The 27,249-nt window shown below is 43.0% G+C and overlaps 1 protein-coding gene and 1 pseudogene across 1 annotated transcript; both read right to left on the bottom strand.

Annotated features, from left to right (window-relative positions):
* LOC139910929 (uncharacterized) lies at nt 1-27,249 on the bottom strand (annotated as a pseudogene).
* On the bottom strand, nt 11,353-16,390 carry LOC139932499 (uncharacterized). The gene is made up of 3 exons (XM_078290524.1): nt 16,219-16,390; nt 11,495-11,784; nt 11,353-11,400 (listed from the first exon to the last, which is right to left on the bottom strand). Exons 1-3 carry the CDS (start codon nt 16,388-16,390, stop codon nt 11,353-11,355), a joined length of 510 nt encoding a protein of 169 aa, XP_078146650.1.

Raw genomic sequence — 27,249 nt, 5'->3', positions numbered from 1 at the left:
CTAAATGGTTTCTCCCCTATGTGGATTCTCCCCTGTGTGGATTATCATGTGTTTCTTCAAGTCTCCTTTATCACCAAAACTTTTAGCACAGTCTGAGCAACTAAATGGTTTCTCACCAGTGTGGACTCTCATGTGTGTCTTCAACTGTCCTTTAAGACAAAAACTTTTAGCACAGTCTGAGCAACTAAATGGTTTCTCCCCTGTGTGGATTCTCATGTGTCTCTTCAAGTCTCCTTTATCACGAAAACCTTTAGCACAGTCTGAGCAACTAAATGGTTTCTCACCAGTGTGGATTCTCATGTGTGTCTTCAACTGTCCTTTAAGACAAAAACTTTTAGCACAGTCTGAGCAACTAAATGGTTTCTCCCCTGTGTGGATTCTCATGTGTCTCTTCAAGTCTCCTTTATCACCAAAACGTTTAGCACAGTCTGAGCAACTTAATGGTTTCTCACCAGTGTGAACTCTCATGTGTCTCTTCAAGTCTCCTTTATCACGAAAACTTTTAGCACAGTCTGAGCAACTAAATGGTTTCTCACCTGTGTGTATTCTCATGTGTTTCTTCAACTGTCCTTTATGACAAAAACTTTTAGCACAGTCTGAGCAACTAAATGGTTTCTCCCCTGTGTGTATTCTCATGTGTGTCTTCAACTGTCCTTCATGACAAAAACTTTTAGCACAGTCTGAGCAACTAAATGGTTTCTCCCCTGTGTGGATTCTCATGTGTCTCTTCAAGTATCCTTTATCACCAAAACTTTTAGCACAGTCTGAGCAACTAAATGGTTTCTCACCAGTGTGGACTCTCATGTGTCTCTTCAAGTCTCCTTTATCACGAAAACTTTCAGCACAATCCGAGCAACTAAATGGTTTCTCCCCTGTGTGGACTCTCATGTGTCTCTGCAGATTTCCCTTGTGGTCAAATCTTTTACCACAATCTGAGCAACTAAAGACTTTCTCACCAGTATAAGATCTCTGATGACATATGACTTCACTGTTTTTCAGTGAGTCTAAAGCTGACTGAGGTTCCCTAGTCTCCATCCAATCATCATCACTGTCTTCAGTCTCAGGTTCAGAAGAGTCTGACGTCTTGCCATCACTAGTTGGTTGTAAATGACTAGCTGGATCTAAGTTCCTGGCTGGTTCTGATACTCCACAGTCCTCTCCATCAGCTTCTGTTTTCATCTGTTCAGTTGAGCTGCTGGCTAGAGGCTCTGCCTCTCTGTTCTCCTCAGTTTGGCTTTGATGAAGCTGTGAGGACTGAGGTTTCTCTTCATCATCTTCACTTTTCACAGGGACAGGAGTGAACGGGAACTCGGTGATATCGGCCTCCTCCGGCCCTTGAAGCTGCTCTCCCTCCTGACTGGTCCAGATTTCCTCCTGTTCCTCTTTCATGTGTGGGGGCTCTGGGTCCTCCTGGTCCAGACTGGGGCTCCAGTCCTGCTGCTCAGGGGGAAGCTCTTCTTTACTGACCAGCAGCTGCTGGATGTCTGGAGGGAAGACTGAAACACAAACACATATTAAGGAAAACTGTCATTGTTTCTCACACATTAGCTTTGGAGGACCATTTTTGAACATTTGTGGCGCGTCGCCACAATATCGGCACGGCTGCCACAATATAAAACGTTTGTCAATGTAAAGGTATTTATCTAAATCGATCTTAACGCTGCACCTAATTTTCACATCATGTCATGTTTGTCATTAGGCCATGCACGAAACAGAAACTTAAAATTCAACAATTTGCTGCAAACTCACGTGTTAGTAACAGGATGTGTAAGCAGTAGCACTTTTTAATTGGAGTGGCATCAAGTACCCGGTACCAACATTACTCAATAATTTCTAAACTCGCAATTGATTTTGACAACAAAAACAGGCTAATGGAACGTTTGACACTGCTGGCTTGAGATGGCCTGCTCATACTGAATACTGAATTCTGTCAGCAAGCCAACATATCAACATTCTAAAGAATAAATATCCCAGCAAACCTGCTACTAATGAACAGCTATAACAACCATGCTATTAGCAAACATTGTCAGCCAACATATCAACCTGCAAAGAAGTCAATATACCAGTGAACATACCACTAACAAAAGGTACATATGCTCCAGTGAAACAAACAGTTAAAACCCTACAACACTCAAGGACACCTACAGTTGTAACTTTGTGCTCCCAGTCAGTGTGAGTCCTTCTTTGCCAGATCCCATTGTTGCTTCATATATATCCTTCATTGTCTGCTCTAAACTCCACCCACAAATGCCTAATTGACCTAGAAGTCTTAAGGTGGATAATCCAAAATATGGATCAACAGCGGCTACCTTACAGTGGTTTGGCTTGATTTTGTCAATGCTTATGGATCCATCCACCTCCACCCTCATCTTTGAGGCTCTCAAGCGTTACCACATCCAACACACATACAAGTTCTCATCAGCAGCTACTACAGTAACATCAAATTTAGGTTCACTGTAAACAACAGCACAACCTCGTGGCTAGCCCTGGAGAGAGGGATAGTCACAGGCTGCACCAGTTCTGTGATCTTGTTTGTGATGGGAATGAACCGGATCATTAAAGCAGCAGAGGTAAACAGAGGGCCCACAACAAATGCTGGTATCAGACAACCACCAAACAGAGGGTTCATCGATGACCTCACCATCACTACCACCACACATGTTCAAGCCAGATGGATCCACATTAGAGGAGACACCAAGCTGGGCTAGGATGACCTTCAAAACCCAGAAGTCTAGAAGCCTGGTGATAAGGAGAGGCAAGGTTACCAACATGTTTACCCTGGAGATCAAGGGTAAACATAGCAACAGGAGATGGCTTGGTGTACCCCCCAGTTTCTCAAGTATTGGCCTTTACAGCAAAACAGCCATGCTGCAACTCCCATCTTATCTCTGGTTGAGGAGTTCAAAGTGGCGAAGGCCAGACTGGTGGTCACATTACAGCACTCAGCTAACCCTAAAATCAAGAACATCAGAGTTGACGTCACAACTGGCAGAAAATGGTCAGCTACCAATGCAGTCAAGGAGGCAGAGAGCAGACTCCTACACAGTGACATCATGAGTAACATCTGCCAAGGAAGACAGGGCCTGGGGGGGACTAAGACCGTCCGATGGAGGTCAGCAAGCACCCCAGAAAGAAGACACCTGGTGCAGTGGGAATTCAGGAAGGTAAAAGAACAGCAGAGGAGATCAAGGGCAGTGGAGATGGGGGCGCAGGGGGCTTGGACTAGGTGGGAAACAACTGAGAGGGAGCTGTCATGGAATGACGTGTGGAGGATGGAACCCTTCAGAATACAGTTCCTAGTGAGATCTGTTTATGACCTCTCTCAAGGCCGCTACAGATGGAGGAATGATAATGTGCTGAGAGAACTGGCTGACACCCTGGAGAGGGAGAGGAAGAGGATAAGGATCCCGGCCAGGAAAGGACACCATATATCCTTTGTCAAACCGGGAGAGTCAAGAACACCTCAGCCAAAAAAAGAAGGCATTCTGGAGCAAGCCAAAGCATGGGAAATGCGGGTAGACCTCAACCAACAACTGGTCTTCCCTGCCATGGTCCGTACCACCCTCCGCCCAGACATAGTCTTGTGGGCTGAGGCGGAGAAGCTCTGGTAATGATAGAACTGACTGTGCCATGGGAGGAGAGGTGCATGGAAACCAACGAATACAAGAGAGCCAAATACACAACCTTGGCTGACAAGGTGCGGGAGAAAGGATGGAAAGTCTGGGTTTACCCAGTTGAATTTGGCTGCGGTGGGTTTCCTGCACAGTCGACATGGAGGATGCTTACAGCACTAGGCATCCAGGGGAAGAACAAAATATCAGCAAAGATCAGCACCAAGGTGGAAGCCATCCACGGATGGGCAGTGATGTGGCCAATCACTGCTGACTCCCCACCCTGAGAGTGTTCCTGGAAAAGGAGTCGAAACACTCGATGATGACTGATGACACCCATGGATTAGCAATCACCAGATTATATTCCAGGTACTGTTTTATCTGGGCAACCAGTGACACCCAGGAAAGGCTGGGCGACAACCAAGAGAAGAATGGTGACGCTGGAGAGACAGATGGCTGCTAGGACAGACTAGCACTGGCTGAGTTGGGTTAGCACCCCAATTCACAGTCCTCGTGAGAGGACAACCCAAACCAGCTACAGATAACCAGAATGAGCCATACCCCCAGGGCATTCCAAGAGGGGGGGGAGGATGAAAGGCCCAACAGGATGGATTACACGGTTACGATCAGGCTTGTACAAACGACACTGACAGGAGGAGTATATAAAAACACATGTCACTGCAGGAAGGTGTGTAAGAAGAGGACTACGAATCCACCAAACAATGGCAAAGTGCCAATTGGAGCAGGTGCAGCTGCAGCGCAGAGACACTGTGTCTGGTGAGACGCAGGAGGTTTCCAGCCAGGAAACGCACCACAGTGCTGATGACCTCCCCGCTGCTGCCCCACCCCAGGAGGACACTCTGCCCCCAGTGGAGAGTAGCAACTCCATGCTCCCAGAGAAAGCAGGACCCAACAAACAAAAAATCAAGTGACCACCAATGAACAACAAAGCAGCCTGGCAGTAACTGGATGAGGACCTTGATATCATCCTGGAAACTACACTGGTGGGAGGTGCAGAGAAGAAGATCTCATTGCTGTCAAAATTGGTTATTGCAGTAAGCAGTGAGAGATTTGGGACAGAGGAAGGGAAAAGGAAGAGAAGCAGTGCACAACCAAACCAACGGCAAGTGGAAATCTAAAGGCTACGCAAGGAGCCCCGGGTCAGGAAGCGCTTCAAGGAGGCGGACCAGCTGCAACGTAAGGGCCTGTAAGAGCTTAGAGACACGCTAAGAGCCAGACGCAAGTCACTACAGAATGCAGAGAGAATCAGAAGGAAGAGACGGGAAGCATCTCTAACCCATATAAATTTGTTGTTTGTTGCCACAACTTTGGAAGGGGAAAGATCTGGTCATCTTCAGGCATCAAGGCAGGAGATAGAAATACATCAAAGAGACACATTCAGATCACCTCAAAGACACACCACCTGGGGAGTGCCCCAGGATTACACCTGTGGAAAAGCCCAAAATCCAACTTAACATCGAGGCCCCGACATAGAAAGAGGTTACTGACATGGTGAAAAAGGCCTGTGCTAGCTATCTTGATGCTATCTTGTTTTTAATATGCAACGATAATGGCTATAATGATGCTAGCTTAGGTGTTAATGATAGAAATGGCATAAATGGTGCAAGAATAGTGTGTGAATGGCATGTTCATTGTACAAACCTGCTCTGCATAACTCTAGCCGAGGTTTAAAAACAGCGTCCAGAAGTTTGTATTGATGAGCATTCTCTTTTGAACGAGAAACTTCCTCCTCGTACTCTGCTATCGTTCTTTCAAACAGCCCAAATATCTCTTCAACAGCCGCAGTTAGTGGCTGGTTGACCAACGCTCTTGACAGAAAACTTGTTCTCCTGAACTTGTTGCTGACAGACAAACTTTGTCCTTCAACTCTCTGTGTCTTTGTTGATTTCAGTGAGTCTAAACCTGACTGAGGTTCTCTAGTCTCCTTCCAATCATCATCACTGTCTCCAGTCTCAGGTTCAGAAGAGTCTGAAGTCTTGCCATCACTAGTTGGTTGTAAATGACTAGCTGGATCTAAGTTCCTGGCTGGTTCTGATACTCCACAGTCCTCTCCATCAGCTTCTGTTTTCATCTGTTCAGTTGAGCTGCTGGCTAGAGGCTCTGCCTCTCTGTTCTCCTCAGTTTGGCTTTGATGAAGCTGTGAGGACTGAGGTTTCTCTTCATCATCTTCACTCTTCACAGGGACAGGAGTGAACGGGAACTCGGTGATATCGGCCTCCTCCGGCCCTTGAAGCTGCTCTCCCTCCTGACTGGTCCAGAGTTCCTCCTGTTCCTCTTTAATGTGTGGGGGCTCTGGGTCCTCCTGGTCCAGACTGGGGCTCCAGTCCTGCTGCTCAGGGGGAACCTCTTCTTCACTGACCAGCAGCTGTGGAGCATCTATCAAGAAAGACAAAAATATATACAACCAGTTAATTGCTACTTAATTATATCAAGAAAAAAAACAATAAGACAGATCACCCATTTCACAATATTTTACAATTTTGCCCTCAAAATATCAGTAACACCTGAGCTAACATTTTCAGGATAGGTAGAGGGGTTTGTGCCCCAAAGACCCTGGGAGCAATGCTGACAGAAGCCTTGTGCTTCTGGTAGGGACACCCGAGGTAAATTGGTCTCAGGCAAAGGGCTGGACAAATACCAATGCAAAAAGACTACCTGGAAAGAAGTCTCAGATTCAGAGTGAACAATACAGATTTCGTTCTGGTCATGGAACAGTTTTAATTCCTCAGAACAGTCTTGCACTTCAGATAAAGAAAGGAGGAAGATTCTCCATTTCCATCTGTGTATGTGTGTGTGGTTCATTTAGTGTTCCTGGGTCCGTCTCACACTGATGGGCTGGTAGATAACGGTCGTTAATTTACCTTTGGAATGTGTGAGAGAGTACCAAACCTCTTTTGCTGTGGTCGCATCCTGTTGTTAATCTCATGAGATGTCTTGTGGAGACATCTCTGGCTGGCATAGACTCAACTCCTTGAGCCGTGGACTGTGTCAATTCTACACCTTTACGGCCTAGAGGTGGGAGGCCATTTGTGCTGACACAAAGGGCCACAGAAAGGTTGTGGGGTTTCTGCAAATTGTGTCCTGTGTCTCGCTACACAATAAACAACCATTTTAACACCCATTCTACAGCCTTTAGGAACAGCCATTGGTTAAATGGAGATATTTTTGGTGGTTGAAATTGTTCTAAGTTTCCTGGTATTTTCTGTTTATTCTGTCAAATATTAATTTTTGCCTCTAATTTACCCATCCATTATATACTCATACTATACTTCAGATTTTTGTTCTGTACATTTCAATACTTCCTTTTTGCAAACGCGACACATTTTTAGTCTTTTATTTTGAAAGCCAGACCACCGAACTTCCTGTCTTAGTTTGACGTCGTGCGTGAAGCTTGACGGAGCGGAGCTGAGCGAGGCAAACATTTTTAGACATTGATTAATGAATGGAGCAAGTTTAAAGACAGCAGCTTGTAAAATAATGTAAAAGCGGTGATCTGTCACTTTACTGAGATCAGTGCAGTAAGTATAATGTAGAAAAACCTTCTACAAACCTGCTTTGTTGATCTGGATCTCAGGCTTCAGAACATCTTCCAGCAGCCTGCGTTGGCGATCAATCTCTTCTTCGTACTCTGCTATCGTTCTTTCAAACAGCCCAAATATCTCTTCAACAGCCGCAGTTAGTCGCTGCTTCACCGACGCTCTCAGCTTCTGGACTTTAGACATTTTCACACAGGAACAGGAACTTTTCTTCCTGAACTTTTTACTGACAAACTTTGTCCTTCAAAGCTCCAACAGCTTCACAGCTAAACCATTAATCTGAGTCCATAAGAGAGAGCTGCTGCTTCTTCTTCTTCTTCTCACGGCTTGTTGCCGTTACCGTGTTGTTGTTAGCTACTTTAGCATAAAATGGAATTCACTTTGCGGGTGTTTCTGCCTTCTGTTTCAGTTATAGGCTACGTATTCTTAGTACTACTCGTTATTGTATAATAACAACTGGGTCAAAACACAACCTGCTCCCTCCCTGTCTGCTAGCTATGCTAACTTAAAAAGCTTTGTACCTAACCCTACCGGGAGAAGAGTCTGAGGTAAAACCTTAAGAAAGAAGAGCGAAGGGCGCGAGCTCCATTCAGATAGAGTTATCCATACACACACAGTCTTCTGCTGCTTCATTAAACATGGAAACTAGACTTTAGAAAGGAAAACAACGGAAAGTAATCCTCCGCTCACGAAAGTTTACAGACACCGGCCGCCATCTTGTGCGACGTCACGTTTCTTCTTCTTATAGAAGTTGTGGCAGTTTAGATGCAGCTAGGCATAGCACCGCCCTCCACAGGATGATATAAGCTCCAACATCCTCAGTCTTGATTAAAATCTGTACTCGGCCATATGTAGAAAAAAACGTGTAATTATTTGGTCATTCTTTACTTGACAAAGCAAAGTATTCAAAGGAAAATACTTTGACTAGACTTTGAAAAATATTTTCCAGCTACTTTTTCAATATGAGCTTTGCATCTAGCCAGACCCCCAAAAATGTGAATGTTTTAACTTTGTCCAATGTGACAAACCAACCAATTAACCAAAAATCCTGGACTACAACCAGCCTGTGGAAGTAACAAAGTGGTCCGTCATTAACCACTGAGTCACTGACCAGTAAACTTAACTATTATTGACACTGAAAGTGATTCACCTGCACTCACACTCCACAGACCACTGACCAACTGACCTGGACCACAAGGACCACTGGTTCAGCTCATATTTAGAAACAGTTAAATAAAATGACTACTCACATATCTGATAGATAGATAGATAGATAGATAGATAGATAGATAGATAGATAGATAGATAGATTACTATCTAGGTATAACTGCAAAATACAGTGCAACAATAAGAATATAGGCATAATCGATAATAGAATATATTTAATAGACAAAGAATTATGATTTCTGACATTTCTTCGGCTAACAAAAGTGTTGCCAACACGGCCAGAGAAGGAGAGAGAAGGTGGAAGGTGGATTAGGACCACAAAGACCACTCACTAACTGGTCCGGACCACAACCGACCACTAGCTTCAGCGCCCCTAGTGGTAGAAACCAGCGGTCCGGATTAGCGACCATGGTCCGAGGACAGACCACTGAATTGGCTACAACCCCCTGGAGAAGAGCCTTCAGTAGCTGCCTAGTTAGATATTCTACATTCCTCTCCTTCCTCCATACAGCTCCATCGTCTGCAAAAGCAATTGATCATCAGACTAAATAACACACGTCTAATAAAAGACAACCAGGCAATCTATCATGAAACATAAATTTCGGTGTATTCTTTGACTCTAACATTTGATGAGAAGGCAAAGCAAGTTCTCCTGTCATGTTGTCGAATTGAGAAACATCTCTAAAATGTCATTGTTTTTACCCATTGCCAATATGAAAAAAGTCAATGAGTCAGAAAATCAATGAATTAAGAATCTCAAGAGTTGATACAGAAAGCAAAATGATCAAAATGGGTTGTTCAGAAGAGAGTCTAGAAAGACAGACCTGATTTAGCGAGCCTTAGCTCCTCAGGCAGGCTGATCCACAGTACTGGGCTCTAATGGAGCGCTGGGTCTCCTCTGGTCTTCAGTCCGGACTGTGGAGCAGGCAGGAGGCCGCTGGCTCACAGGGAGTTAAGGGAAGGCAACACTGCACAGCAAGATATATCTGATATGTAGATCCATAGGACAACATGGGTGTCAGCGCTAGTTAGCTGGTGAACTCCACTCAATTCCAAAATATGAGGCACGTATACAGAGAAGAACGCCGCTATTGAAACATAATGGACAACATTTCAACATCCACATTTTAACCATTCTTACATGGACCACAATACACGGCTGAAATTTTGCAAAGATCCAAATATTTTTTTTCTAATATGCAAAATCACATGCTAAATAATTAAATTGATGTTAATTTTATTAAACTGCATGGTAATATGAAGAATGAAAAAACAAATGTTCAAATATTCCCTCATTTGTGTCTCACACAATTTTAATTCTTCAGGTTACTGATGAGGTTTTGGCAGATGACCAAATAATCCTGATCATCATCTTGCACAACTTCAAGAGAGTTGCAGAGACAACAAATTAGGCATTCCATTCCTCCTTATGGTTAGTTGTGAGGACTAGAAAGTAGCGGTGGGATGGAAAGTCACCAACAGCCAATTCAGTACAAATATTTTTATTTAACCTTTATTTAACCAGGTAAAAGGTAAAAGATTCAGTCTCTCAAGTGCCAAAAACATTAAAAAAACATTTATAGACAAAGTGAAATTAAAAACCAGACCAATCCTAAACATTCTTATAATTGTGATTAGTGAAAGAACTGAACGACTGGATGGCCATAGTAAGACGTGAACTCTGAGTCTCCAGTTTATTGTTCTGTTAAACAAATCAGACTGTTAGGATACTGTGTTGCCAAAGCAGTCTGGACTCTATATAGTCATACAGTGTGTCATGTTATACATTAAAATGCAAAAAGGAAGCCAAGAAACATAGAAAAGGAAATTTAAAATGCAATATTATATATTAATAAAGTAGCAAGTCATAGTAACAAAATGGTAAAAAAAACAAAAACAAAAAAAATGTGCTATATATCATGTAATTTACAGAGTCATACATATTGACAGTCAGTAGTTGTACAGTGTGAATCACAATGTCTTGAACGATGTAAAACCGAAATATATTTTCCAGCTATAAACATGGAGTCATCTTCCTCTCCAAGGATCACAGCCGGTTTATGAGAATCAGACAGTAAAGAAAATCCCTTATTTATGTTTTCAAATTTTGTAAGGAATATTTTTATGATGGTTTCATATTTTATATTAGTTCAGCTCAACCAGCAGCTCTGCAGCTTCACCTGAACCAGAACACTTATGACTGCTGACCTGAGACTGCCAACTAAAACTTTTCCCACAAACACTGCAGCTGAACAGTTTCTCTCCTGTGTGGAGTCTCATGTGTGTTTTCAGATTTCCCTTTAAACTAAATCTTTTACCGCAGGCCGAGCAGCTGAAGGGTTTCTCCCCTGTGTGACTTCTCATGTGCGTCTGCATATTTCCCTTTCGACTAAATCGTTTACCACATGCTAGGCAACTAAAGTCTTTCTCCTCAGTATGAGATGTCTCATTATTTACAAGGATCTCGTTGTTCTGCAGCGCGTCTGAACCTGACTGAAGTTCCCCAGTTTCCTTCCGATCATCATCACTACAGTTTGAGTCTACAGTTTCACTAACACACTTATGTTTTTTCATGTTTGAGTAAGCACAAAATCTTTTCCCACAAACGCTGCAACTGTATGGTTTCTCTCCCGTGTGTATCCTCATGTGCGTTTTTAGGTTTCCATTTTCACTAAAACTTTTACCACAAAACAAGCAACTAAATGGTTTCTGCCCTGTGTGGTGTCTCATGTGGGTCTGCAAACTTCCCTTGTAGCCAAATGTTTTACCACAAACTGAACAACTAAATGGTTTCTCCCCCGTGTGGCATCTCATGTGTGTCCGCACATGTTCCTTCAGACCAAATCTTTTGCCACAAACTGAGCAACTAAATCGCTTCTCCCCTGTATGACTAATCATGTGTCTCCACAGAGTTCCCTTGCGGCCAAATGTTTTACCACAAACTGAACAACTAAAGAGTTTCTCTGTGGTGTGAGATCTCCTAAGATTTACAAAGACTTCATTGTTTTCCAGTGAGTCTAAACCTGACTGGGGTTCTCTAGTCTCCTTCCAATCATCATCTCTGTCTTCAGTCTCAGGTTCAGAAGAGTCTGAAGTCTTGCCATCAATAGTTGGTTGTAAATGACTAGCTGGATCTAAGTTCCTGGCTGGTTCTGATACTCCACAGTCCTCTCCATCATCTTCTGTTTTCATCTGTTCAGTTGAGCTGCTGGCTAGAGGCTCTGCCTCTCTGTTCTCCTCAGTTTGGCTTTGATGAAGCTGTGAGGACTGAGGTGTCTCTTCATCATCTTCACTCTTCACAGGGACAGGAGTGAACGGGAACTCGGTGATATCGGCCTCCTCCGGCCCTTGAAGCTGCTCTCCCTCCTGACTGGTCCAGAGTTCCTCCTGTTCCAGACTCGGGCTCCAGTCCTGCTGCTCATGGGGAACCGCAAACAGCTGTGGACCATCTAACGCAGAGGACAAAAAAAATCTAATTTTACACACACATATATATATATATGTATATATATATATATATATGGCAGCATACACACGCACAATATACGCACAATAATTCATCTTCTTCTGCTTTGCTAGTAGTAGTAGCCAGTAGGCTGGGGAGGGGCATGGCTTTGCAGTTTTATCTGAAATCCCATATTTGGGCCAATTAATCTTCCTATATCACATGTAAACAGCTGCTCATGGCTGCACTTACTTGCAAAAAAACGGTCTTGGAGGAGCAGGTGGAATGAGACAAATACAGCTTTACATGTATGAACCCAATGAACCAGAGGAGTTAGAAGATGGAGCCAGCCATCACTAGTTTCTCTCCTAGTCACATTTACAGCTTCCGGCACCCACTGTTTTGATTCTCAATGCGAGCATCTCACTTCATCATTTTAGTTGGTTTTAGTGGTTTTATTCTTTTATTTTCGTTTTTGAACGTTTAAGCAGTGTCGGTAGCGAGTTTTAAAGGACTTTTATCTCGATCCGTACCTCTGGTTCTATTTTGGCTGGCTAGGCTGCTTGCTAGCTAACCGGCTTATCAACCTACACGGTACGGACAGTCACTTTTGGCCAGCTGGCTTGTCATATTGCCTTTTGCCATATGTGCCGATTTGGATTTTAAAAAAAATGAACTCTACCGCCCCACTTACCAAGTCGGAGTCGGTTTGCTGCTTGGGCTGCAAATACCTGGCCGCGACGGTCTGCGCCCTCTCACCTGGAGCTGCTTGCCCTGAATAGGCAAGCGGCCAAGGAGGATAAGTGGACGGGGAATGAAACCGATACTACCATCCCTTGGTCTGGTGCTCCCCCTGCGAACTGTTCCACCCCTCGTCCATGCATCTCATGGGCCGAAGTAGTGGTCAGGGGCAAGTCGATGGGAGCTAGCCGACAACCTGCTGTCCCCGTGCCCCCCCGCTCTCCCCACCACCAACCGCTTTCTGGCACTCGACTGCGAGGACGGGACCTGACAGTGTTGGTTGCCCACACTCCCCAGCCACAGCCTGAGGACCAGGGCCAGATAACCCGCAGACTTTCAAAAAGCTGCTCCGGAGAAACGGACCCTCCTGGACCCTCCTGGACCCTCCTCTCCGAGCCTCGCCGGTTCCCGTCCCTCCTGCTGCCGTCACCGCTGCCCCAGTCCATCACCCCTCCTCCTACAGACTCCACTACCTCTATACTGAGCAGCTCGATGGTGAGGGAGGTCTCCCTGCCCCGGATCGCTGGTTCATCGAAAACTCTCCGTTTCCCGGGCGCTCGGTTCTCGGATCTACGACGGAGAGAACTGGGGCTCGGATGCTGTCTGACAACATCAGTGCCTGCCTATGCGTGACAGCCTAGAAAGGTAGAAAACGCAGGGGGTTCCCCAAATTTTTGAGTAGCCAGCCAGATGGGAAAAGTAACCGGCTAAGGGATGTTTGTGGCGGCAAGATACATTTTTCCGGTGATGCCACTTTTTACCAAACCTTAAATATGTTTAGGAAAGCATGACAATTAAAATAAAATGAATACACATTTTTATTAAAGGCTCAATTGAAAAATAAACGGATAATCTTTATTAATTATGAATGTTTAATGTACTTTCTTGAGTCAGTGCAGAAATGCAATTTTTAAATTGTAGGAAATAAGTAGGTTAAAACAAAAATATAACAAATAGTAATAAATATAAGAACAAAGTTCATATTTTAGTCTTCTCAGAGCAATACTGGATCTCTCTCCTGAGTACTACTGCACTCACAGAACTGAGATCCAATAATTATGGAAACATAAATCAGTTTAAATAATGAGGAAATGCCCCAATTTTACATGATCATAACACTTGCATATTGGGGCTTTAACAAATCCTCCTAAAACAGAAGGCCCTATGATCTTTCCCTGTTCCTCCCTTTATTTCTCTGGCCCTCAAAACTCAATCAGCCTGATTCAATGTGAACTTGGTAGCCAGTCAGCCAATATTAACCCTTTCACCAGTGTGACAGCCTGGCTCTTTGACTGCAACAAAGGTGATTCTGTTGACTTTAGGGCTGCAGCTATCGATTATTTTAGTAATCGAGTATTCTACCGATTATTCCATCGATTAATCGAGTAATCGGATAAGAAATACTTTTACTTTATTAAAGAGCAATAGTAAATATACAAAAGAGAAAAGCTGTCCGCACGAAGCTGTCCATACGACACTGTGATTTACTGAAAACGAGGTGAAATAATAATTATTGATATTTATTACTAGGCCTAAATATCATACAAGTTCATAAGACTGGCTAATGTACATTTATTTGCTATGTTGAAGGGTTGCCCTACACCTGCTGACCCTACTCACTGCAATCAAACTAAACTGAATATACCTGCTGTATTGGACTGGTGCATTTTAGGCTCCAATTGCTACTTACACCACCTGATATTTTGCTTTCTGGGGTATTTTATGCATCACTGTGAGGGGAGTAGGTGTGTGTGTGTGTGGGGTGTGTGTGTGTGTGTGTGTGTGTGTATGTATGTGTGTGACTATCATAATAATAACATGAATGAAGCTCAGGCTTTCACAAATTGACTGCAGCATTTTATTTTCTGTGGTTATTTTCTTGAGCAAAACTTAGCTAACTTAGGGACATCATAACTAGCCACCATATTGATTTACGTTCTTAACTAGCCATTACATATAGCCATAATTAACGTGCATTCTTTACTAGCCTTCATCTCATCCCGTTTTAATATTAAGTGCTGACTCCGCCCACCCGGGCCAGTTTCGGCGTACGCCGGTAGCAATTACAAGTGGACCCTATCCTACAGTCCCTGCTCTCAGCGGAGGGAAGGAGCTACGCTGTGTGTGGGAAGCGCTGTGACCGTCAGACCTCTCTGGATTAGACAAGCAAGTAGAGAAAACCGGCATCAGCCGAACCAATTTATTGCCAAATGCTTTGGGATTCAACACATTAACATTGCTTCCCATGGTCAGAAAAAGTCGGCAGATTTGTCGCTAGTCGCTTTAGAGAAATAAAGTCGCCAGGGGGGTCTGAAAAGTCGCTAAGTCTAGCGACAAAGTCGCCAAGTTGGCAACACTGGATCCGAAACTTTGGACACTTTCTGTCGTTTTCTCTGGCCTGTCTCTTCTCTTCGCCCCTCGCTATTTTCTCTCTCTTTCTCCAGCGCGTTGTGCAACAGTAATAATCATCCGTGCGAAACACTGAGCGTGTATATAGTTATATGGATTAAACGAAGCTTCGATGCAAAGAATTTGCATCGATGATTTTTAGTAATCGAGTTACTCGAGTTTCTCGAGGAATCGTTTCAGCCCTATGTCAGTGTGTGTCACCATGTCAGTTAACAAAGTGGAGGATACATGAACCAATGTCGCTTAAATAAATGTTGGAGATGAGTTTATCCACGAAGCCGCTGGGAAGCTTCTGTTTGGCAACCTACGCCTACACTCTCAAAAAAGTGACATAAGTTCTCCTCTGTGGTGCATTAATGTTCCTCACAGTACAACTTGAGTTGTTTATGGAACAATAAGCAATCGGTAAAATCCTAGATATGCGCAACAGAACGGGCGACCGGACGGAACAATAACGGAGCCGCTGTAGCAGCCTAAACTGCCGAGCTGCAGCTGGGCCGCAACAAGTTTGGATCCGCAAACGAAACACATGCTGTGTAGTTCAGGGTCACAGCGGTGCCTCTGCATCCCCGACCACTGTCCAATCAGAGCGGGTCTTCTCTGCCGCTGGGCTATGTGGTGCATTACTCTGGAGCATTTGGACATGCTGATCTTTATAAATAAAAATGTTTAGGCAACAGGCCTGAAACAGTTAACCAGTCGATCTGGTCAACAATAGACCTTTTAATTTCCTTTGGAGTTTGGAAACGTTATTTCAGTCTGACTAATATGAGAATATGAGAATGCAAGATGAGAATGCGGCAGGGGGGGCTGACGAAAAAAGTTTGGGAACCACTGGCCTACACAATGATATTCTTATTTTGTGTTATGATTATAGCCTCCATTCAGCTTCCATATGCTGATCAGTGTGAGTCAAGTTGTTTGTCTGGATAATGTTTTGATCAGAAGTGTGTGGTGTGTTTTTGGGTTGTGGGTTGTAACATATTTGGGCCTAATTAACATTGATATTTGATCGTTACCTTGATTCATTTAGATGAACAAATCACCAAAAAGATACGAACTTCCCAACACTAAGCACAGCTTGATTTGGAGTGATGACGTGCTGGTGGCGATGGGCCTACTAGCTGTTAGCCATTAGCTCACGAACAGAAGCACGCGACGGACTCTGTCCCTCCTGTTCAGTCAGCTGGTTTAAAGGCAGCAGCTTGTAAAATAACGTAAAAGCGGTGATCTGTCACTTTACTGAGATCAGTGCAGTAAGTATAATGTAGAAAAACCTTCTACAAACCTGCTTTGTTGATCTGGATCTCAGGCTTCAGAACATCTTCCAGCAGCCTGCGTTGGCGATCAATCTCTTCTTCGTACTCTGCTATCGTTCTTTCAAACAGCCCAAATATCTCTTCAACAGCCGCAGTTAGTCGCTGCTTCACCGACGCTCTCAGCTGCTGGACTGAACACATTTTCACACCGTGACAGGAACAGAAATCTCTGTTTTGCTTAGCAGCTAAACCGCAGCCATTACAGTCACGTAGCCTGTTGTATGGCGCACTGACGTGACGTCATACGCTTACTTCAGTCGGAGGGGGCACGTTCCGATTGAACGATATGTTCGCTCATAAAAACCCTCCTCGCGTTCACGCACTACCGTCTCCTTTTAAACTCAGACATCCGACTGTTGATATCGACCACAATGTGCTTTCTGACTCAGCATCTACTTACCGCCAGAGGTCGTGTTGCTTTTGGAGACAAGCGGTCTAAAATCAGACAAATCACCAGGAATCTGTACAAGTTTGAACTCATCAGCTCTTTCCACTGCATAAGCATAAAAGTGGTCATCAAAACAGTTGACATTCACAACCCGTACAAAAGCTAGAGCAGTGCCTTTGTCTACCTGTGGGAGGAGATGAAATATTTCTCCACAGACTGGTTCATCTTTAGTATCTGTTGTCATAACAACAGTCCCTGTTCTGTATGTCTGTCCACACAAAGTCACCACATCGTTTCTGCAATGTCCCCTTCAAGGGTTGACCTGAGGTTATCAATCAACTGTTCAGCTTTGTCTAGGGATCTGAGAATAACCGGAAATGCATTTGGAACACACATTTCTTAAAATTGCACACATGTGCTTGTCTTTTGAGAGGGTTGTGCTTGGCTTCAAACCTCATACACCATAGTTTGGACAGCGGTCCAAATAAGACCATCATGCATCAAGCTTGAAGCTTGCCAATGAGCTCCGACACTTTGGATCGTCTCGCAGTCTTTGACACTGGCAAGTCACAGATACATTTGAGAAAAATGAAAACTGAAGCAAGCTGAGTAGGATAAGCAACATTGCATACCCAGTAAAACTTGAACAGCTTATCCAAGGCACAGGTTAGGCTGTCATCATGCAGTGGAATGGCGACCTTGTCACTTTGCTTGGCTGTCAGATGGCCGATGCACACTAGCTGTGGCTGATGGGTCCTCAAAGATGCCTCATCGCTGTTACAAAGGGAGGGGATGCTGGTCCCATGCTTGAGAAAAGAAAAACACACACAACAAACTTCTTTAACACTGGTTTCAACCCCAAAACATTCCAAATATTGAATGTGCTTCACAAACAGTAAATTACATTTGAGATGATTATTAGAGGAGAGAGGAGAGAGTAGAGAGGGGAGAGAGGAGAGGAGAGAGGAGAGGATGAGACAAGGACAGGAGAGGAGAGAGGGGAGAGGAGAGGAGAGAGGAGAGAGAGGGAAGAGAGGAGAGAGGAGAGGAGAGAGGGGAGAGGAGAGAGAGGGAAGAGAGGAGAGGAGAGAGAGGGAAGAGAGAGAGGGGAGAGAGGAGAGGATGACACAAGGACAGGAGAGGAGAGAGGGGAGAGGAGAGGAGAGAGGGAAGAGAGGAGAGGAGAAGAGAGGAGAGGAGAGAGGGAAGAGGAGGGAGAGGGAAGAGAGAGAGGGGAGAGAGGAGAGGAGAGAGGGGATAGGAGAGGGGAGAGGAGAGGAGAGAGGGAAGAGAGGAGAGAGGGGAGAGGATGAGACAAGGACAGGAGAGGAGAGAGGGGGGAGGATAGGAGAGAGGGAAGAGAGGAGAGGAGAGAGGGGAGAGGAGAGAGAGGGAAGAGAGGAGAGGGGGAGAGAGGAGAGGAGGAGACAAGGACAGGACAAGAGAGAGGGGAGAGGAGAGAGAGGAGAGGAGAGGAGAGAGGAGGAGACAAGGAGAGGAGAGGAGGAGACAAGGACAGGAGAGGAGGAGACAAGGACAGGAGAGGAGAGAGGGGAGAGGAGAGGAGAGAGGAGAGGAGAGGAGAGAGGAGGAGACAAGGACAGGACAGGAGAGAGGGGAGAGGAGAGAGAGGAGAGAGGAGAGGAGAGAGGAGACAAGGAGAGGAGAGGAGGAGACAAGGACAGGAGAGGAGAGAGGAGAGGAGAGGAGAGAGAGGAGAGAGGAGGAGACAAGGAGAGGAGAGGAGGAGACAAGGAGAGGAGAGAGGGGATAGGAGAGAGAGGAGAGAGGAGAGAGGAGAGAGAGGAGAGGAGAGAGGAGAGGAGAGGAGAGGAGAGAGAGGAGAGGAGAGGAGAGAGGAGAGGAGAGGACAACATAAACAACATACCGGTACAAAGTCCAGTAGGTATGCCGGCTGACTTCCTGCTGCATCGGGTTGAGGCTGCTGCACCTTCCTGAAGCCGCTGGTGGAAGCAGGTGTGTGAGAACCTGCAGCATACTGAGGCACAGCTCATCTGTTTGAAAAGAGCACAAGCAAATGGTTTTCTAAATGTTAAATTATTACATTTAGTGGATGTTTTAATTAATAAAGTACCCTATTATACGGTAATCAATCACACAATTTTGCACAAAAACTAAGATAGCAAAGGAATCATAAAATGAAAACTATTTACCATCATTCTGGTTTCCAGTCTGAGGACACAACACCCTTCTCCAAAATGGCAATCTGCTTCAGTTTTGGGATAATGGACGACTCCCACCTCCGCATGAACATCTCTGCCTTCCCATCCATCTTCCAAACTTTATATCTAGCTGATATAGGAAACCGCAATCACAAGTACATGTGTTACTTAGATCTAAAATTACTACTTTCATGTTAGATTATTGACCATTTTCAAGCCCCACTTCAACCACAAAGCTCATATCAGTGAATACCTGGGATAAGTAAACATGAGTCTTACCAAACGAGGGTACTGTTGGACGATGTCTGCAGCTGTAGGCGACTGGGTGCTGATCCAATTTCTGCGATGGCTGAAAGTCTTTTCCGTCGCCGTCTTGATCGGGCCCATGTTCTCTGGTGATGGCTTCATTCTTTTGATGACAGTCAACCATTCACTTGGGTCTTCATCCGCTGAAGGCTGAGCTGCTGATGCCGCACTACAAGGCAACTTCCTCTTCAGTATGTTCCTGCAACATTACAGGAACATACATGTATGTCTAATGTTCTCAACATGTCTAAGTTGAGATGATCTGTTCCAGTTGAAGTCCTGCTCTGTCAAGGGGAACTGGATTTCTTAGATTTCTGGGTTTGATTATTAAAAATAGCATATGTGCTCTGTCCTCTAAAAACAATTTTTTGCAATTTTGCTGTATTTTTTTAACACAGAATCACTGAGCGTGCCATTGGATGATCCTGTGAACAGTATATGATGTTATCCTTAGTGCCATTGTTTTCCTTGACCATCAAGGTGTAGACTGTGTCAACAAAATATTTTCGTGAAAGAATGACCTCATTTATTAATAAGTTTAAAGTATACCATTTACAGTAAAACACTTCAGCGCATTGTGGGCTCAAGATGCTGTGTACCACGTTTGGTGTCAATTGAACATAAAATGTGGGAGGAGATAGTAGTTTTACAGTTTTTGAAAAAATCTGAATGATGGACTTAATAATTTGCACTAGGTTGCAGCATATGAAAGTTTCTTTTCACTTGTGTCTATATTTTGGTGAAAGTTGCAAAGCCGCAGCACGTACGGCTCAGTTTTGATGAATGTTCAAAGTTTTGGACTTTAGCCGGTTGCTATAGCGCCACCGTGGGGAGAATTGTCACCAAACTTGATGACACGTCGTTTTGGACCGAACCGGACTGCTGTGCAAAATTTAGTTTTCATTCATTCATTCATTCATTCATTCATTCATTCATTCAAGTATAACAGTATATGATGTTATCCTTAGTGCCATTGTTTTCCTTGACCATCAAAACATACAGTAGGTGTAGACTGGAGACAGAGTTTGGGTTTCTCTATGAAATAAGAAACCAAGACAACCATTTTGGCAATGAACAAAAAATATAATTTATTAATAAGTCTCTTTTTTTTTTATCCTGTGATGTTCAGTCAGCAGATATGCAGATTGTGCTCCCACGATCAACTCCACCATGCATACAGTCACATTTTTTAATTGCAAAATTTTGTGCCACCAATACAGTGGAGAGTCACATCCATAACTTTCAAATCCACCCAATTTCTTCAATTTGTTCTCCACATAAAATTTTGATATGAGGACCCCAGGAAGATTACCTGTGCTTTAGGGCAAAGCTAATGGGGATCCTAACAAATAAACAAATAAACAAATAAACAAATATGAAATGACTTGTAGAATACACTGAATTAATAGTGACAGTAATTACATTTACATAATAAAACAATTTTCCTTGATTGATTTATAAATTCTCTAAGGGCTGCTAAAGAGTAAACTTTTTACAATGTTTTCTTATGATGAAATTTATTGTACTTTATAATCAATTTATCTAATCAAAAACACTGTTCTGGTAAACCCATACAGTTAATTGTTCACAACAGATTATTTTGTTTTTGTCCATGGGAAAAAGAATAGGCACTTTGTTTAGTAAAATGTGTATGAGCAGTATTCAGATCTGGCTGCATCCCGAACCACATCACTGACTAGAAGGGTTTGGGTTTCCTCCTGAATGATGGACTATCATGATGTGTCTCTAGTTTATTGTTCTGTTGCTGCTGAACAGTTCAGCTCAACCAGCAGCTCTGCAGCTTCACCTGCTGCTGCTCTCACCACAACACTTATGGTTTCTGACTTGTGAATTCCAACCAAATGTTTTCCTACAAATCCTGCAACTGAACGGTTTCTCTCCTGTGTGGTTTCCTCAGATATCTGGTATCATTAAAACTTTTACCATAAACTGAGCAGTGAAAGGGTTTCTCTCTCTCTAATATATGTGTGACAAAAAATATGCCTTTCTCCTATGCACACCTATGTGCCATCTACTGTTTGAAATATGCACTTAATCCAGTTAACATGGCAGCTGGATGCATCCACAAAATGCATTTTTGTCCCATGAAATGTGTTTCATGTCTTTCATGAAATAGATTTTGTACCACAATTTTTACCAAATTTTGTGAAAATTCAAATACAAATTAATACATCTACCTAAATGAATTTAAATATAAGCTTACTTTGTCCACAAAATCAAAAGTCACACTAAATTTTGTGCTTGAAATTAAATGTTTCTGTGTTTTCTTAAACAATGAGCTTTTGGATTTTGTATTATGAAAATGCATTGTGCGACAAAAATCAATTTCTTGCACAAAATTCACAAGAGTTGGCGGCCCATAGTATTCAGATATAGCTTAACAATTCAGCTCAACCAGCAGCTTCACCTGCTGCTGCTCTCACCAACACACTTATGTCTTTTCACATGTGTCAGCTGATTAAAACTTTTGCCACAAACACTGCAACTGTAGGGTTTCTCTCCTGTGTGGACTCTCACATGCCTCTTCAGATTTCCTGTTTCACTAAAACTTTTACCGCAAACTGAGCAGCTAAATGGTTTCTCTCCTGTGTGGACTCTCATGTGTGTCTTGAGATTTGATTTCTGAACAAATCTTTTACCACAAACTATGCAGTCAAACGGTTTATCCCCAGTATGACTAGCCACATGTTTCCGCAGAATTCCCTTGTAACCAAATCTTTCCCCACAGACAAAGCACCTAAATGGTTTCTCCCCAGTATGGCGTCTCATGTGTATAACCAACGTTCCTCTCTGAGTAAAGCTTTTGTTGCAAACTGAGCAGCTGAAAGGCCTTTCCCCTGTATGAATTCGCATGTGTTTACGCACCGCTCCACTCTCAATGAATCGTTTACCACAAACTGAGCAGCTGAAGGGCCTCTCCTTGGTATGAGATCTAATATGACTTGTATTGATAGTCAGTGAGTCTAAACCTGACTGAGGTTCCCTAGTCTCCTTCCAATCATCATCACTGTCTGCAGTCTCAGTTTCAGAAGAGTCTGAAGTCTTGCCATCACTAGTTGGTTGTAAATGACTAGCTGGATCTAAGTTCCTGGCTGGTTCTGATACTCCACAGTCCTCTCCATCAGTTTCTGTTTTCATCTGTTCAGTTGAGCTGCTGGCTAGAGGCTCTGCCTCTCTGTTCTCCTCAGTTTGGCTTTGATGAAGCTGTGAGGACTGAGGTTTCTCTTCATCATCTTCACTCTTCACAGGGACAGGAGTGAACGGGAACTCGGTGATATCGGCCTCCTCCGGCCCTTGAAGCCGCTCTCCCTCCTGACTGGTCCAGAGTTCCTCCTGTTCCTCTTTAATGTGTGGGGGCTCTGGGTCCTCCTGGTCCAGACTGGGGCTCCAGTCCTGCTGCTCAGGGGGAACCTCTTCTTCACTGACCAGCAGCTGTGGAGCATCTAACAGGAAGGATAAAAATAATAGAACCAGTTAACTGAAGGCTGTTGGTGGTTGTTGAAGAATAAGACAGGTCAACCATTTCACAATATTTTTACAATTTAGCCTGATTTTTACTGAAGCTATTGCACATTTTATGCGTAATAATCTGTGACCATACAGTGTGGTAGAGAATGAGGCTTTAGACACTTGCTGCACATACTGGAGTCTAGGTATAACATACCAAGTACATCCCCAGGTTGACTAATTGATTCTCATTTTTTACTGTCACCAAATGAGATTTCAAATGGGATGTTATCATGGTCATGAAAATATGAAGGCCATTTTAATACACATCTTTCTCTCACACATAACTGGATTGATGTATGCCTACACATTCCTTCTTGCATCCAGTGGCAAAACTGTAGCAGAAATAAAATGGAAATGTTTGCATCATATTGAATAGTATCACATTTCATCGTAGTCACACTGCATCTTATCGCTTTGAGACAGGCCTGAAATGAATCATATTGAGTTGTTGCTGCTTGAGATGCATCTTACTTGCATTGAATTGCTGATTCCGTATCAAGATGCGTATCGAATCGGTCTCAAGAAGAGAGATACGCACCCATAATGCATGGAGGTACGCACGTTCGTCTTTTTATAAATTCTGATTTTTGTGTGGAAAGTGGCTTATGCATACTTTCTGTCCATATGCATCATTTATATACAGACGGGTGACAAATTAAAGGAAAACCCAACATAAAGTGTCTTAGTAAGGTGTTGGGCCACGAGCCGCCAGAACAGCTTCAGTGCTCCTTGGCAGATTCTCCAAGTCTCTGAACTCTACTGCAGGGATGGAACACTATTCTTCCAAAAGATATTCCCTCATTTGATGTTTTGATGATGGAGGTGGAGAGCGCCATCTAACACGTTGGTCCAAAATCTCCCAAAGGTGTTCAACTGGGTTGAGATCTGGTGACTGCGAAGGCCACAGCAGATGATTCACATCATTTTAACACTCATCAAACCATTCAGTGAGCCCTCATGCCCTGTGGATGGGGGCGTCGTCATCCTGGAAGAGACCACTCCCATCAGGATAGAAATGTTTCTTCATAGGATAAAGGTGATCACTCAGAATAACTTTGTATTGATTTGCAGTGACCCTAAGGGGACAAGTGGACCCAAACCATGCCAGGAAAATGCCCCCCACAGCGTAACAGAGCCAGCGGACCCCCTCACTGTAGGGGTCGAGCATTCAGGCCTGTCCCGTTCTCTTGGACTGCGACCCTACCATAATATCCCTCTCTATGTAGCTGTGGACGGACTGTTCTTGCTGACAGTCTGATCACATCCTGCATTGACATTCTCAGTCACCTGAGGAAGAGTTGCTCTTCTGTTTTTTCTTACATATCGCACTAATGCACGAGCATCACGGTCAGAGAATGTGCGCTTTCAACCACAATTTCCGACCCCATTTACTGATGTCTTTCCCATAGATCTAAATGCAGATGTCACTTTAGTCACTGATCCTATTGAAACAGGAGCCAGGTGAGCAGTCTTTGTGACTGAAGTTCCTGCCATCCATCCGCGCCCCAATAATGAATCCTCTTTCAAAGTCACTTAGATCTTTTCCTCTTGCCATCTTGATCCAAAATCGAGCTCAACTGGGCATGCTCAGCATTTTTATACAAGCCACAGAGCACGACAGGATGTTAGAGTAACTGCAACTCAATCAAATTAAGTCAAGGGACATCAAAGATATTTGATATAAACCGTGGAATTAAACAAGGTTGCACAATTTCTCCTTTTGTATTTTTGCTTGTTACACAGGTTATGGCTATTCATATTAACACAAATCCATTTAAAGGTATTCAAATCAGAGATAGAGAGATTAAATGCTTGCAGCTTGCCGATGACACTATCTTCTTTTTAAGGGACCAGTGTGAAATGAAGAAAGCTATAGAGTGCATTAAAGCCTTTTCTTATGTATCCAGACTATCTTTAAGTACAAAAGTACAACCTTACAACGATATCTGATATACCTGTTGAAGACACTGTCACTTATCTTGGAGTTAGGATTTGTAAGGATCAAAAGAAAAGGTCTGATTTGAACTTTTTACCTATAATAGACAAAATTAATAACAAATTCGATGTGGTTTTTAAGAGATTTATTTATTGGTGGCCGCATACTATTGTCAAAAATGGAAGGCTTATCTAGATTAGTATATACATCTCTTACATTCGATGTACCCAGTTTATTCAACTTTATCTGGAGGAACAAACCTCATTATTTAAGAAAAGAAATGCTATGTCGTGATAAGAAAGAGGGAGGTATGAATGCTATAGATCTTAATTCTTCAAATAAAACCTTTAAAGTTAAATGGATTAAAAATTACCTCCAAAGTAAAAGAAGCATCTGGAATATAATTCCAAGCTTGGTTTTTCAAGAAATTTCAGGTTTAGAATTCCTTTTGAAATGCCCTTTTGATGTAGGAAAAATTCCAGTTAAACTCTCTAATTTTCACAGAGAAATTTGAAATCTCATGCAGAAGCATAATTTTTCTCCACATCTATATACAATCTGGAACAATACGAATATAATACATAAGAGAAAACCAATTTTCTCCCAAATCCTGTCATGATGTTATCTCTGTTAAACAATTCATTAATGGTATGGGTGACGTATACAACTTTGAAGACTTTATAACCAAATACAATGTCTGCATTAGACTGGCTGAATACCAAACCATAACTGAAGCCTTCCCTCTTGGTATGATCCAACACCCTTCGCTTTCTCTTCTAGACTTTAAATTAGAGGGAATGGATATTCTAAGCCCTAAATGCAATAACAAATACTTACGAAAACTTACTCTGGATACCTGTGTTCCTATTTCTAAAATATACTGGAATGCGGCGCTGGGACAGATACTTTGGGATAAGGTCTTCACTGTACCAAATAAATATTGTATATTAAACAAAGTGAAAGAAGTGTCTTATAAACTTATTCACAGAATTTATTCTGTAAAAACATACAAAGTTGCCTCTGATGACAAATGTGTATTTTGGAATTCTTGCCCTGAAACAACTGAACATTTATTTTGGAAATGTTATGTTAGAGAACTCTGGAGTGGGCTTCAGGACTTCTTATGGACATCGCACAAAAAAGGACATCCTGTTTTATTTTCATGACGACAACATGGACACTGAAATCTCTTTTATAACCAATCTCCTTATTTTATTGGGAAGATACCCGATTCATAAAACAAAATGGTCAGCAAGCAAACCTTATTTTAATATCTTTGAAACTGAAAGCATATTTTAATAAAATTTAAAAATGTAAAAACCATAAAGCAAAGATTACAAAAAGGAGGATTAGCAGACATGATCTTTCATTTATATAATACCCACACCTGTCACTTCTGTTAGATTGAATTCTCTTGTTCTAGTGTATTTTTGTTGTAATTTGTGTATTTGTATTGTATGTCTATTTCTTTCAATCAAAAAATGTAAAAAGCCACGGTAACCATGGAAACCATTACGCACCAAGTAAACATTCCATCAGCTGTCCGAGCAAGTTACTTAACCTACTGACCCACCTGACAATAGAGGAGAAAAGCAGGAAAAAAGGCCAACCTGAGCCAGTGTTTGTTCTGTATAAAAACAGAGAAATGCCTGCGCAAATGCCATGGTAACCATGGTAACCATCTGAGCCGTCTGCCAGACATTTTGGCCAATGATATTTTTGTCAGAAAACTGCACGTTTTACCAACCAAAAGCTGGCATATACTGGCTAATGGAAACTCAAATTCAGATCTGGCTGCATCACAACACCACAACACTGACTAGAAGGGTTTGGGTTTCCTCCTGAATGATGGACTATCATGATGTGTCTCTAGTTTATTGTTCTGTTACTGCTGAACAGTTCAGCTCAACCAGCAGCTCTGCAGCTACACCTGCTGCTGCTCTCACCACAACACTTATGGTTTCTCCCCTGTGTGGATTATCATGTGTGTCTTCAACTGTCCTTTATGACAAAAACTTTTAACACAGTCTGAGCAACTAAATGGTTTCTCCCCTGTGTGGATTCTCATGTGTCTCTTCAAGTCTCCTTTATCACCAAAACTTTTAGCACAGTCTGAGCAACTAAATGGTTTCTCCCCTGTGTGGATTCTCATGTGTCTCTTCAAGTGTCCTTTATCACCAAAACTTTTACCACAGTCTGCGCAACTAAATGGTTTCTCCCCTGTGTGGACTCTCATGTGTTTCTTCAAGTTTCCTTGATCACTACAACTTTTACCACAGTCTGTGCAACTAAATGGTTTCTCCCCTGTGTGGACTCTCATGTGTTTCTTCAACTCATCTTTAGCACGAAAACTTTTTCCACAGTCTGAGCAACTAAATGGTTTCTCCCCTGTGTGGACTCTCATGTGTTTCTTCAAGTTTCCTTTAAAACCAAAACTTTTACCACAGTCTGAGCAACTAAATGGTTTCTCCCCTGTGTGGACTCTCATGTGCATCTTCAAGTGTTCTTTAAAACCAAAACGTTTAGCACAGTCTGAGCACCTGAATGGTTTCTCACCAGTGTGGATTCTCATGTGTGTCTTCAAGTGTCCTTTATGATGAAAACTTTTAGCACAGTCTGAGCAACTAAATGGTTTCTCCCCTGTGTGGATTCTCAT

Source organism: Centroberyx gerrardi, chromosome 19, assembly GCF_048128805.1.
Source record: "Centroberyx gerrardi isolate f3 chromosome 19, fCenGer3.hap1.cur.20231027, whole genome shotgun sequence".
NCBI classification, from domain to species: domain Eukaryota; kingdom Metazoa; phylum Chordata; class Actinopteri; order Beryciformes; family Berycidae; genus Centroberyx; species Centroberyx gerrardi.
Note: the sequence above shows the minus strand (reverse complement) of the source record. Positions and strands in the feature narration are given on the sequence as shown.

What these genes read in the sequence shown, in the direction of transcription:
- LOC139932499 (XM_078290524.1), bottom strand. Translation starts at nt 16,390, where the DNA reads ATGTGTTCAGTCCAGCAGCTGAGAGCGTCGGTGAAGCAGCGACTAACT. An exon ending in GATCCAGATCAACAAAGCAG is followed by an intron (nt 11,785 to 16,218) that starts GTTTGTAGAAGG and finishes CCTCTGCGTTAG; the next exon opens with ATGGTCCACAGCTGTTTGCG. An exon ending in ATGATGGAGAGGACTGTGGA is followed by an intron (nt 11,401 to 11,494) that starts GTATCAGAACCA and finishes CTGAGACTGAAG; the next exon opens with ACAGAGATGATGATTGGAAG.